The sequence below is a fragment of the Ochotona princeps genome, chromosome X (genome assembly GCF_030435755.1).
Source record: "Ochotona princeps isolate mOchPri1 chromosome X, mOchPri1.hap1, whole genome shotgun sequence".
NCBI lineage: Eukaryota > Metazoa > Chordata > Mammalia > Lagomorpha > Ochotonidae > Ochotona > Ochotona princeps.
In genome coordinates this window covers 20,522,089-20,536,488 of record NC_080865.1, presented here as the reverse complement: position 1 = coordinate 20,536,488, position 14,400 = coordinate 20,522,089, and the positions used below count along the sequence as shown (strand labels likewise).

The 14,400-nt window shown below is 36.0% G+C and overlaps 1 protein-coding gene across 5 annotated transcripts in view; it reads right to left on the bottom strand.

Moving 5' to 3' along the window:
* DMD (dystrophin) overlaps positions 1 to 14,400 on the bottom strand; it is a 1,951,117-nt gene that overhangs the window by 1,396,851 nt on the left and 539,866 nt on the right. For all 5 annotated transcript variants that reach the window (XM_058659083.1, XM_058659078.1, XM_058659079.1 and 2 more), the window contains one exon: positions 13,031 to 13,181. In XM_058659083.1, coding sequence (XP_058515066.1) covers positions 13,031 to 13,181 — 151 coding nt within the window. The remainder of the gene's footprint in view (positions 1 to 13,030; positions 13,182 to 14,400) is intronic.

The following is a 14,400-nucleotide window of genomic DNA, read 5'->3' as shown; positions in this document are numbered from 1 at the left end:
CTTTCTCCTCAAATAAACCCTAGAATAAAAGGAAAGATCAAATTCTAGCTCTCAAACTTGCATGTTTCATTCCCCCCTAAAAGTTGATTTTCCCCCAATTAATTACTGCCATCATAAAATGATGCCATTGCTCTTTTTAAAATACAGTATACATTTGTAAAGATAAACAGGGTTATACAGGAATAAATAGAAGGTATACATAGCATAGTAAACAGGAGGCTATTTTGGATTAGACATACTCTATCTAGGAGTTTATCTCAAGACTTTACCTGACACAATAACTCAGGATTTCCCCAAAAGGAAGAAGTCAAAATGTCTAGCCAATTAGTCCACCTTTAGAACATTTTGTTAGATAATACAAAAATCCAGCTGCAGCTTTGGAACTCTCACTCTGGCAAATCTACTGTCCTTATTGGAGAAAAATAATGCTTCGGACTTAACAGTGTAGCTCTTACTTATCCAAACCCTATGGCAGCCTTCAGGGGAACTTCCTAGAATCGTTAAAACCACAATTTCAATGCAATAGTACTTGTATCCTAGCATATTTCGTTTTTAAGCCTCAACATTTTAGAGCACCATAAAAATCACTTTTATTTCTTCTCTTTGTATTTTCAGGTAATGCATTCAAGTGAAGCAGTTTGCTACAAAATGACCATACATATATTCTGTGAGAAGTCCATATTACCCGTCATGCCTTTGACATTCCAAAGCTTACATGGGTTTATTAACGCTGCCTAGAGGCCAAAAATGGAAACATTATTATGCAGCAGTGTCCTTCAGAGCCATGTTGAATCTGTTTTCTCAGTTATGTAAGCCAGGACTGGGAACATTTTTAAAGTGTCAACCAAGACTTCTTCAGAAAAATAAATTTGCCAATAATTATATGGTCAATAATTTGCTGGGTTACAGAAGATAAATCAATCTTCTTCTAACATAATAGTACATGTAGCTACAATGTTTTAAATGTTACTAGGAAAGAAGTTCTTTGTATAGTTTATACCATGGTTATTTTCACCATTTTAATCCATTTTAGTAAAGAAATATGAGAAAAAATTTGATTCATAAAATATTTATTTCCAAACTCACATTGGGTCTCTAAAGTATATATGATCCGATGTACTCTTTATTGTCTAATATATAGATGTCTGTGTTCATCTTTCCTGTTTGTTCAAGAAACACAAATAGGGCCTGGCAGCGTGGCCTAGCGGCTAAAGTCCTCGCCTTGAAAGCCCCGGGATCCCATATGGCCGCCGGTTCTAATCCCGGCAGCTCCACTTCCCATCCAGCTCCCTGCTTGTGGCCTGGGGAAGCAGTCAAGGACGGCCCAAAGCTTTGGGACACTGCACCCGCGTGGGAGACTCGGAAGAGGTTCCTGGTCCCGGCTCCGGATTGGCGCGTACCGGCCCGTTGCAGCTCATTGGGGAGTGAAACATCAGATGGAAGATCTTCCTCTCTGTCTCTCCTCCTTTCTGTATATCCGGCTTTCCAATAACAATAAAAAAAAATCTTTGAAAAAAAAAAGAAACACAAATAATCTTCTTGTCATATTGCTCAAGGATTTAGATTTGATGCTTGTGCCTAAGTTGTAGCACAAAGTCAAGCTAGGTGTGTGTTGATAGCTTTAAAATTAAACACAGGAGCCATGCAGAATTATACAGTGAACAGAGTAGAAGAACAGAAAAAAAGATTCTTCATGATAAAAGCACATTTTCAACAGTGCACAACATTGTTGACTGCTTTATTATAAACACTGTGTGACAATGTTATTTGCATGATCTCTGACTTTTTAAAACTGTCTCTTCTTTCACTTATAACCGCAGATTTAAAAAAAAAGGTTAAAATGACCTTTCTATGCAAACTCAATATCTACAAGATAGAAACTGTCACAATTGTAACTTTGTTTTCTTAGATCTCAGCTGCAAACATATTAATGAACAGCATAGCATTAGCTAGCATCCCCAACATGAACAATGAAAAAAATGATACAATATACAAAGTCCATTTTCAAAAACTGATTTTTACAAGAGGCAAAAGTGACAAACATGACAAGTCACAGATAAAATGCCAAATTCTTCTGCCAACCTAGGTATCCACCAAAGGACCTTGATCAGTAAGTCAAAACAGGCCTGTTTCCTTTTCTATTTGAGATCAGAATGCTCAATGTAAGTTTAATTATATTGAGTTTTGAAAAGCTATTTTTAATTAAATATTTATTAAAATGGTGACTTCAGATTTGAATTTCTTGTAGCTGAATTTACACAATAGATTTACAGTTGATTTGTTAATTAAGCCTGAAATATGAGCCAAATTATCTTCAAATATTGATGTATCCCCAGAGAAGTATACTGAAACTTATGTGTGTCAGTAGATAATATCTTCAAATGAATATACTTTGATATATAATTGCTAGTATATTTCAATAAAAGCTTAAAATTTGTATATTCATACACACATTCATCTATAATATTTAACTATATATTTCTTTTCATTCTAAGGTGATGCATTTTTAACACCTGATTTGAAAAACTTTTCATGCTAATTCAATGTCTATACCAGTATCAGATATATACAAATGTCAGGGATGTTTATTCTCTAATGTCAAATAACCTTTTTTCTTATGACAAGAGAAAAGGGCAGCATTGAAATTTAACATTCAAAATGCTTAGATTTCACAAATTAGGGTTTTGTTATACCTCTGTGAATGCTACTACTACTTCTAAATAATTTGCTAGTTCAAGGACCTGACTATATTTGTTACTCCCTTAGTAGACATTCTGAGTTTTATTATTTAAATATAACTTATGTCATACTACTTTCAAATGTCATCAGTGGTGCTGAATTCTTTCCATTCACACTCATTTGAAATTCCTTTTTGAGAAGAGGCTTAGTACAAGCAATAAACAAAAAGGAAGGTGGGAATGTTGGGAGGATGGTTGGTTGATTTTGTTAAGATGGCCCAAGTGCTTGAGCTGCTGCCACCTACAGGAGAGAACAAGATGGAGTTTCAGTTTCCTGGCTTCTACCTGGCCCACCACTGGCTGCTGCAATCATTTGGGGAGTGAGCCAGCATGTGGAATCTGTCTGTCTCTCTCCCTCAAACTCCGTCTCTCCCTGTGTCTCTCCCATCTTCAAACAAATAATCTTAGAAAAAAGAAACTACTATGAAACTGTTATAAAATCAAATGTAATTAAAAATAAGAAATAAATATGAAAGAAGAAACTACTAGAAGCCCAATTCAGTATACATTTAGATCTATGTGTTTTTTTTTACTCAGTGTACATCTAAAAGAGTGCTTAGAAAATACACAGAATTGTATAAGATTTAGTGGTTTTTGATTTGAAGTTTCAACAGCAAACAATGGAAAGCAACATGTAACAAAAAGTTAATAGGATAGAAACAATTTCTGATTATCTCTTCTATGTTCTTTGAAAGGCTAAGTGCTTCCTTTGGTTAAAACATACATTTCGGTCATTCCAGAATATACATGGGCTATGTGTACAGATATATATATAGTTTGTGTTACAAATTCTTTCTGCTTCAGTTTATTAACAAACATGAAATCACCAACATTTTCAGGTTTGGCACATACATTTAAAACAATAAGGACCATGTGTTGTGTGCAGTAATACTTAGGCCATTTACTGTTGCATGAAAATATCATTCAAATATAATTAGAAAGATAAATATTACAAATACTGAATTTAAGTAGTTTACAGTGTTTCAGGTTGGTTAAATACATGTACACAAAAGACTGATGAGAACAAATTGTGTATCAAATATAAAATTCCAAAGCATTTTTGTAAACTAGGCATTCTAAACACAGGAAATTGACTAACAGAAAAGCACTATATTAAAAACTGCCAATTGAACCAAAAAATCCCTTTACTAATGACCAATTAGATAGCACAGCACATTTTGAGGTTTATTTTTTCTCCCAAATGAAAAAGCCTCAAGTACAATTATTTCTAGGATTTCTAAGAAGTGATAGGTAGATAGCTAATTTCTCCATCTTTCCCAGTTTTCTTCCCTGGACAATTTTCCCTCTTTCCATTACCACTCTAGTGGGCTGGACTTCATCTATATTCTGTGCAGACATGAAAGAAATAATCTGAAAATTGCTTCGATTTTCATTTTCAACAAAATGTTCACCTTGCTGGGGTAGTGTGGTGGTGTAGAAAGCTAATCCTCCACCTAAAAGCACTGAAATCAGATTAAGGTAAACATCAAGAAAATCTACTACATAATAATAAAAGGGCTTCAGCCTGACAGTAACTGTTGAAAACAAAGAGAACATGCTTATTTGCAGATGCAGCACAGAGGATATGTTATGCATTGGTAGCCACACAGTATAGAGATGTCAAGGTTAGCTCTGCCAAATATCCACTGGCTTAGAAAGCACTGAAATTCCCATTAGAAGCACCCTCAACATCTTGGTTCATTTTCTAGTTCCATTTACTTATGATATAAACAAATAGCTCCAGGAATGATAGTGATGATGAATTCCCTTAAGCCTTTACATTCTTAAAATGTCCTGTGTATTCACTACCGGCATGTACGTAGAGCATCCACATTCACATGCACAGAGTGTGTGCCTCTTCCATTCAGGCACTGCAAATGTGGGCAAAATGACTGCCATAACAGTTTCGATATGCCTTACTACATCTGCAGTTGATTTTGCCTTTAGGATCTACCAGGAGTCAAGACTCACCAACATTTCAGAAGAGAGAGGAAAGCCTTCAAAGGCAGAATTACCAAGTTAAAACTAATACCCACCAAATACACCTGAAGTTACCCTAGGCATTTCTTTTTTTTTTTTTTTTTTTTTTTTTTTTTTTTTTTTATGATATGTTATTAATCTTTTTTTTTTTTTTTAATTTTATTTTAAATTCATTAATTACATTGTATTATGTGACACAGTTTAGGGCTGATCTCCAGAATATACAAAGAGCTACAAAACAACCAAAATGTCAAAACAAACAAGCCACTCAAGAAATGGGCACGGGAAATGGGCAAACACTTCACAAAGGAACAAACCCAAATGGCAAATAAACATATGAAAAAATGCTCAAGTTCCCTGGCAATAAGGGAAATCCAAATTAAAACATCAATGAGGTACCACCTAACGCCAGTAAGACTGGCCCACATGAATAAAAGCACCAACAACACTTGTTGGCGAGGTTGCGGGGAAAAGGGATCCCTACTCCACTGCTGGTGGGGCTGCAGGCTGGTACAGCCTCTATGGAAATCAGTATGGAGAACATTCAAACAACTCAAATACAACATACCGTATGACCCGGCAATAGCACTCCTAGGAATATATCCAGAACACTTGTTTTATGAGAAACCCTAGGCATTTCTTTAATTCCTCTGAAGATATTATTTGTAAAACAAGAGCTTGTCACAATTCCAGGCTTAGTGCTTGGAGCTAAATGAGATGGCACGTTAGAAAGAGCAAGTGCTGTGTTTACAATTGGTAGGTGGTGAGGAAATGCTTATTTTGTTCTATTTCTGATACTTTCAGTTGATCAATGAACAATTTTTATGAACATCAGTATTTATTTCTAGTCCCCTCGGTAGCCACATTCACTTTCAATGACTAAATATTCTCAGAGAGCTGAAACTGCAAAAATCACGTTAAAAAATGTATTTGGAACAGGTATTTAGCACAATAGGTAAGAGGCTACCCTATCAGAGTGGTGGCATTCCAGTCTCAACTGTACTGGTCGAGCCTTCCTAGTAACACACAGTGTGGAAGACAGCAGGTGATAGCTCAATGAATTGGATACCTGTCACACATACAAGAGACCCACATTGAAGTTCAAGCTCCTGATATTATATCAAAAGGATGTAAAATGCAAAGGAGGAAATGAACTCATCCCTATTTGAAGATGACATATATAAGGGAATAAAAAGACTCCATTTACGGACTACTAGATCTCAGAAGTTTGGTAAAGTTCCAGAATATCAAGTCAGACAGTGATATGGCTGCGAAAAATAAAACCTATAAAATTGGCCTCACAATAGTTCGAGGAAAAAGAAAAACCTTAAATACCTAGGGATATGTTTAATCAACAGGCTAAAATATCAATATAATGAAAATCAGAAACATAAAATGTTAAACAAAAAAGATAAAAATCTTCCATGTTCGTTCACTGAAACATTAATATCAAAGTTTCAATGTTGCCAAAATCAATCTACAATTTCAATACAATCCAAATCAAAATAATGACATGCATCTCAGATCTAAACAGAAATGATGCTAAAATTCGTATGTGAACTCAAGAGCCCACAAATAGGTACATGAGTAAGAAACAACAGAAACAATGCCAGAGGCATCACACTACAAGATTCGAAGACAAACTATAGGACAGTCATAATAAAAACATTTGATACTGACACAAAAACCCACATATAGATCCATGGAATAGAATAGAAACCTAAGACACGAATGCCCTTCTCTACAGCCAACTAATTTTTGACAAGAGAGCTGAAATCAATCCAAAGCGAAGGGGCAGTCTCTTCAACAAATGGTGCTGGGAAACTTGTGTGTTCAGAAATACGAAACAAGACTCCCACTTTACACCCTACACAAAAATCAACTCAAAATTATCACAGATCTAAATCTACAACCTGAAACCACCAAATTACTGCAAGAAAACTTTGAGGACACGCTGCAGGGTAGAACCTTGGCAATGACTTTTTGGAAAAACTCCAGAAGCACAGACAAACCAAAAATGAACAGCATTGCATCAAGGTAGGAGCTTCTTCAGTGCAAAGAAAACTGTCATCAAAGAGGCAACCGCTGAGATGGCAACAACAGAATCTTAATATCCAGGATCCATTTACATCTCAGCAAGTTCAAAAACAACAAATTACATGATCCGGTTAAGAAATCAGCAAAGGGCATGGACCAGCATTTTTCAAAGGCTGAAATAGAAATGGCCAACACACATATGAAAACTAATGTATAAGATTACCAGCTGTCAAAGGAGTACATAAGCTCAAAGGAATACCTCATTTGGAATAAATCTGAAGGTCCTCAGAAATCTAAAAATAAATCTACCACAAGACCCAGCTATCCCACTACTGAAGATTTATCCTCAAGAAATGTAATCAGCTATCAGTGAATGAATTATATACTCACACTTATTTCAGTTCAGTTTACAATAGCTAAGATATGCAAATCAATCCAGATATCCATAAATTGATTCTTGGATAAAAAAAATTTGGTATACACACACTGCAGAATGCTACTCAGCAGTAAACAATGAAATTTTGCCACTTGCAACAAAATGGATGCAAAAAAACCATTATAATTACTGAAAACAACCAGGCTAAAAAGACAAATGTTGCCTGTAATATGCAGCACCTAATATAGAATATAAAAAACATGTACAAGAATGAAAAGGTTAATTTGGGATATGATTGTCATTTTTATCCTGTCTTTATACTGCAGGGAAACTGTGGTTTTCCTATTTTATACCTGCTGTACATCACGATGAGTGGTGAACCATGAGTGTAACTCTAAAGATTAAGATTATGTCTGCAAAAACTGAAGTTAGGGAAGTGAAATGGAGGTATTAGAAGGGCAGGGCAATGAGGGAAGTGTGCTAATCCTGGAACTGTATACAGTGAATGCACAAACCTGTTATATTTATATTAATAAAAGTTCAATAATGATCATACATATATACCATTCGACACTATAATAATAACCAGTCCATGAAAATAAATCATTTCATTTCCTATGAATGTTACTCAATGGCCAATTCCTTAAGACATAAATGAACAGGCACAACTATTTCTAACATGTTTCTTTACAGGGAAATAAGGGGCTCAATTTGTTCACTCTTCAAAGACAGTAACATTTGAAAGCTTCAACACGAAAATAAACCTTGGAATTCTCTCCCCAAATCAACGGCCCTAAACAATTCATGGTCTCTTCCAAATTCTGAAGGCTGTTGAACTTTTCTCAATTACCCAGAGTTAACAATTGGACTCCATTTAATAGTAACCACCAAAACAGGATCAATTGCCTTTTTTTCCTAATTGGCAAATTCAGTAAAAGTGACTTATCTCCACATTTCACAGTGCGTGAATTTCTAGCCTGCCTCAGAATAAAATGCTGTTCAAACGAAGAAATCGTAAGATGCTTTCACAGCAGTTTCATATTCATGACATGCTTTAAGATTTGCAAACAGTTTAATCTTTTCTTCCAGTTATTTTAAACATGTATTAATTTGAAAGGCAAATTATAGATAAGAAAGAGACAAACAGAAATCACCCATCTACTGTTTAACTCTGCAAGTGTTTACAATGGTCAGGATTAAGCCAGGCCAAAGAAAGGAAAGTGGAGCTTTCTTCACGTCTCTCAATTGGGTTCATGACCCAAGCCCTTGGGTCACCTTCTGTTGCTTTCTCTGGCACATTAGCAGAAAAGCAGCAGCTAGGAATTGAACTGGTATCCATATCGGATGCTGGAATTACAGGCAGCAGTTTAATCAATGTTGCTCAAATCAGACCTTAGTTAGAGTTCACCTGAATATATGTTTATATTCTTTTTTTATAAAAACATGGCAAGACTAACCAAAAGATGAGTTTTCTTAGGGTGTTCTTTTTAGATAGTATGTCTGGCATTTAAATAAAGTCAACTTCTTTTGATTTGGTTAAATGACTTTATTTTTACTAAAATTACTTCCACCTAACACAAGACCCTTTAACAATCGGCAGCCCTATTCTTGACCATATGTCCTGTAGCTGCTTATATTTTACAAAACTAACCTATGCTAAAGTATTCTTGCAAAATTAATTGCAGGAATTGGTGTTCTCAGAGCTAACCAACCAATTATTTTTCTTCTCTTCACAAACCTTTTAAGTCCAAGATATAAAATGTCAATCAACATTCATAGGATTCTGTTGCTTTTTTCTTCATTGCTCATTATTTCCTGAAAGCAATGTCATGCTCATCAAAAACAACATTTTCCAATAATCAAAAGCTTAGTCAAATTTTGTAACTTATTAGTCAAATATTTTCCAATCTAGTCACTTGGCATCTTCTAAGGGAGAGTGCAAAACATTTCAGGCAATTTCTGTAATATTAAACTATTTCATGTTCTACACAAATAAAAAGTTTGTTCTAAAATCTCAAGCAAGATCTTTTCCCATTTTGCATTTAATTATCCATATTTGTGGATAGCTACCCTAACAGTCCTCCACTTCTCATTTGGAGACTACTTTCCGATTTCCTCTTTACACTCCAGGGATCCTACACTAGCATCCTGCCCTGTGATACACAACGTCGAGTTGTGTCTTCATGAGATCCCTCACATTCCAAAACTACTGCACATATTAGGAATCCAGACACTAAGGATTGAACTGGCCAAATACTAAAAGCAACATATGGAGAAACTTCTGGCAAATCACAAAATTTATCAGTGTTTAGTTTGGAATGACAACTTTAGATCCCAAGATGCAATTTTCCAGCACCATTTATTGAAGAGACCCTTTTTTCCTTGGAGTGATTTCAGTTTTCTTATCAAAATTTAGTTGGCTATAGATGTGCGTGTCTTAATCTCTCGTATTTCTATTCTGTTCTATTGATCTGCATACATATGTTTGTGCCAGAATCAAGGTATTTTGTTTATATCTGCCTAGTAGTATATCTTGAAGTCTGGTATTGTGATGCCTACAGCTTTGTTTTCTTCAGCTATTAAGGGTCTCGTGTAGGATTTCTATGTGTATTTTAACAATTCTTTCTCAATCTGAGAAGAATGTCACTTAAAATTTGATTGAGATCTCATTAATCTGCAAGCTGCTTTATATATTGCTTTAGAATCTCAGTATCATTTTGATGATATTAATTTTGCCAGTCCGTGAAGAATGAAGATTTTTCTGTTGTCTTCTATTTCTTTAATGCTTTATAGTTTTCATTATTGAGATCCCTTAAACTATTGGCTAAATTTATTTCAAGGCATTTAAAAATTTTGCAACCTGTGAATGGGAGTTATTCTAAAATATCTTTCTCAGCCATAGAATTGTTTATATAAAGGCTGTTGATTCCTGTGTGTGAATTTTCCATCTTTCAGCTCTACCAAACACTGGTTATGAGTACCGACAGTCTCTGAATAAGTCTCTTCTGGTTCCATTGTATCAAGAATCATGTCATCCCCAGATAAGGAGAACTTAACTTTCTCCTTTCCAATCTGTACCTCTTTACATTTACCCATCAATTACTATCACTCATTGGTTGACTGAAGCTCTGGAAATGATAGCTCTTCCTGTCCATTTCAAACTGAGATCTCCAGGAGCCAGCTAAAGATCTCAAACACACAGAAGCCATCAGCATTTACCGAAACACTGTCTGCAACTTCCAGGACAGGCCCAAGCAGGAGAAAGAACACAGCACTTGCTAGGGGAAAGAATGATTCAAATAGGAAAAATGGTAATACTGAAGAATTAACAGTGGATCTAACTTATCAGATAGCCAATCAATAGTCTAAGTGATGACGTGGGAATTTGGTGCAGCAAATGCCCATGTGAAATGCCTGCATCTCATACTGAAATCCTGGGTTTGAGTCCCAGCTCTACTTCCAATCTCAGCTACCTACTCTTGGGCAACAGTAATGATTTATGTAGCTAGGTCTCTGCCCTCCACATGAGAAACCTGGGTTGACTTCCTGGCTTTGGCATCATTCAGGGGAGCTTTTGCACATTTAGAAACTGAATCAGCAGATGAAAGCTCTTTCTCCTCTACTTTGAAACTTTAAATAACCTGTAAGTTATCCATAATTGCAATACCCTCAAAATAAACATAATGTAGTCGGTGCTTAATTTTTCCCTGTCAATATACTGGCTGGACATCATCAGTTATAGCTTCCCTTTAATGCTTGGGCTTAAACAGCTGTTGCCAGTCCACTTAAGTACAGTGACAGCAAAGACCAGCCGCATTTAGCATTAAAACTTAAGTTTTAAGGGAAAAAATGTCTTAAGCATAGAAATCAAGGTGTCTTATCTGAACAAATAATCTGTGAAGTTAGATCTGTCCAAAATGTGGAAAAACAAAGAATGAAATTGGCAAGATACAGATTTGGGAGGTATAAATAAAAAGCCATAACTGTAAAAATCACAGGTGCTGAGTACTAAATAAAGGATGACCAGCACTGTGAATGTCAGGAAAACAATAGACAATTTTAGATATTCTTACTTTGAAAACATGTTTGATGGTTATATGAAATTCAAATTTAATTTGGCTGTTACATTTTAAATTTCCTAAATATGGCAGTCCTCATTCTGGGCCTTTTGTCTGTGACCCCACATATTAGAAAAGATCCTGATCCAATAGGAAAACTGAGAGCAACTTTACATATTTCCAGGAATTCACTGAAAAGAGACACACTCATAGTTCTGGATCCTAAATACTCTTGTAGAAATTCTAATCACAGAATAAGCCTATTTTTTTGGCAACCAGAAAATATGAAAGTGCTATTAAAACTGAAGAAAGATAAAAATATTCAGAGATATTTTACAGAACAGCCGTAACACAGATACTCATTTTTCATAAAGATTTGCTTCTTGTACAGTGTTATGAAATGAAGGTAAAAAATACGTGAAAACAACTTAAGCTTATTCTTTACATTCATATTGCAGGTAATCTCCATAATCTCTCTTCCAGGAAATTAGAAACTTAATAAATCACATATCCTGCATTACCCTGTTCAAGGAACTTGTCTGCTTTACAAGTAGGAAAATATTGTTATGTATTTTGAAAAAAAAGTTTTAGTCTATTATGTACAGCAATAACACAGATAACTGATAATTTATGAACCTGAGGTTTTTATTCTAACAGTTGAATTCTGCAAAGTCCAACACAGCTGCATCAGCTTCAGGTGAGGTCTCTTGCTGACACCTTGCAGAGCAAAGGGAAGAATGATGGGATAGCAGGACACTCACTCCATGCTGGCTGTGTAGGTGAGTGCAAGTGTGTGCGTGCACCTGGGTAAAACTACTGGTTATTTTCATAAACTGAACAGATTTCATGATACAGAGTTTGGAGCAAAGTGATACTTCCCAGCGTTCCCTCCCTCCTGCCCACATTCCCCACCACTCTCCTTCTTCCTTATCCTTTGTCCCAGTTTTTACAAAGACATGTTTTCATTTCACATTGCAATCTCAAGCTTAACACTCCATTAGGTAAAAATATCAATGCACTGCACGTAGAAAAGTTAAAAAAAAAAAAAAGAAGAAGAAGAAGAGAGAGAGGATGTAAACAATAATGGGGTCCCAGGATGCCGATCTGGCTCATACAGATCACATTTCCTTTGTATGCTGGACATTAGTTATCACAGGTCAGGGAAAACATAAGATATTTGTCTTTTTCTGACTGGTTTTTTTATACAAAGGTTTTAATCCATTAGAAAGTAAGGCATTCTTACACTGTAATTGCCTCTTCAAAGCTTCACCTCTTAATTTCTTTTTTTTTTTTAAGATTTACTTATTTCTACTGCAAATTCAGATATACAGAGAAGAGGAGCAACAGAGAGGAAGATCTTCTTTCCAATGATTCACTCCCCAAGCAGCTGCAAAGGCCTGGACTAAGCCAATCTGAAGCCAGGAGGCAGAACTTCTTCCAGGTCTCCCACACGGGTGCAGTGTCCCAAAGCCTTGGGCTGTCCTCGACTGCTTTCCCAGGCCACAAGCAGGGAGCTGGATGGGAAGTGGAGCTGCTGGCATTAGAACCAGCGCCCATATGGGATCCCGGCGCATTCAAGGTGAGGACTTTAGCTGCTAGGTCAACACGCCAGGCCCTTCACCTCTTAATTCCATTGCATTGGCAGCTGCTGAATTTGGGAAGCAGCAGATTCAAATGGAAACTGCAGAACTATTTGATAATATTTTCTTAAAGTGTTCCTTATGTAAAGCTCTCCCTCTGTGAATTTTAACCCTTGACAGCCATGGTTGGGTATACGTGGTATGCACGTGCGTGCAGTGTCTGCTTTCTACTAAAAAGCAAATACAACAAATTTCACAAACCTTATGTTGTTGTACTTGGCGTTTTAGATCTTCAAGATCAGGTCCAAGGGGCTCTTCCTCCATTTTTCTTGTTCTCTCTTCTGTTTTTGTCAGCCAGTCATCTAACTCTTTCAGTTTCTGGTTCTGGAGATCCATTAGAACTTTATGCAAGCTAAAAATTTAAAAGAGATCTCTCAGTTTGCTACGAAAGGTACTTATCATTGCTGAACCAAAAGTAGGTAAAGCAGTAAAAAATTATCTATGACACATTCACTATTTTTAGCATCTTTAAGGAAGACGTAAGACCAGAATCAATCACTTCTAAAATTGTTTCACAGAATTACTGTCTTTCACAATCCGTATTTCTAGAATTAGATATTCCATATAAGACACTGACATGTGAATCTGCTAATGAAAACTGCAAACTATAAACCACCTCTGGTATCTGAGTCTGTAGTACACCTTGGCAACTGTTTACAGTTCCCTTTTTGTAGTATTTACAGAGTTAAAAGATATCCTTTGTCACAATTCCAACAAAGAGAGGAGGTCTCTTTCTCATGTTCTAGTGTTTGGATTTTGATCACCAAAATGTGACAAAACTGAAACGAGTAATAATTATTCTCTTTTTGAGCCCAGATTCCATGCTGGGATGAAGGCCAACCTATATTGTTAATTATTCAGAGCCCATATGAAGAATAACTCAGGAGAATAAACTGGTCCCTTACAAATTGGCTTCAACACAAACCTAACACATGGAGTGACCCCACCTCCATCACTGAGATTAGAAGAAACACTGGATGAGTCCTGTCTTTCTTGATCACCTACACAGAAGTCATAAATTATGTATTGTTATTTTAAGCAATTTTTAAAGTATTTGAAATTTATTTCAAAGGGTTAGAGATAGGGAGAGACAGAAAGATTTTCTATCTACTCATTCACTCTCCAAACAGCCCCAAAGGCTTGGGTTGGGCCAGGCAGAAGACAGTAAGAAGGAGTTTCATCTGGGTCTCCCATGTGGGTCCATGGTCCCAAGGACTTGGGTCATCTTCTACTACTTTCTCAGGCACATTAGCAGGAAGCAAAATAGCCAGGACTTGAACCGGCAACTATTTGGAATGACAATTTTGTAGATAGTAATTTAACCAGTTTTGCAATACTACTAGTCCCAGAACATTTTTAAAAGTAATTTACTGTACAGTTAAAAGGGCATTTTAAAAATACAAAACAGTGTGCTGAGTAATACATTTAAACTCCGAAGTCCAACCTATTAGCCCTGCAACAAAATGGGTACACATTCTTAGCTAACTGCACAGAGTTCGTGGCAGAGAAAAAGTTTCCTATCAGTTGCATAACCTTAGGGTGTATTAAGGATTAAAATGTAACAGTTCGTT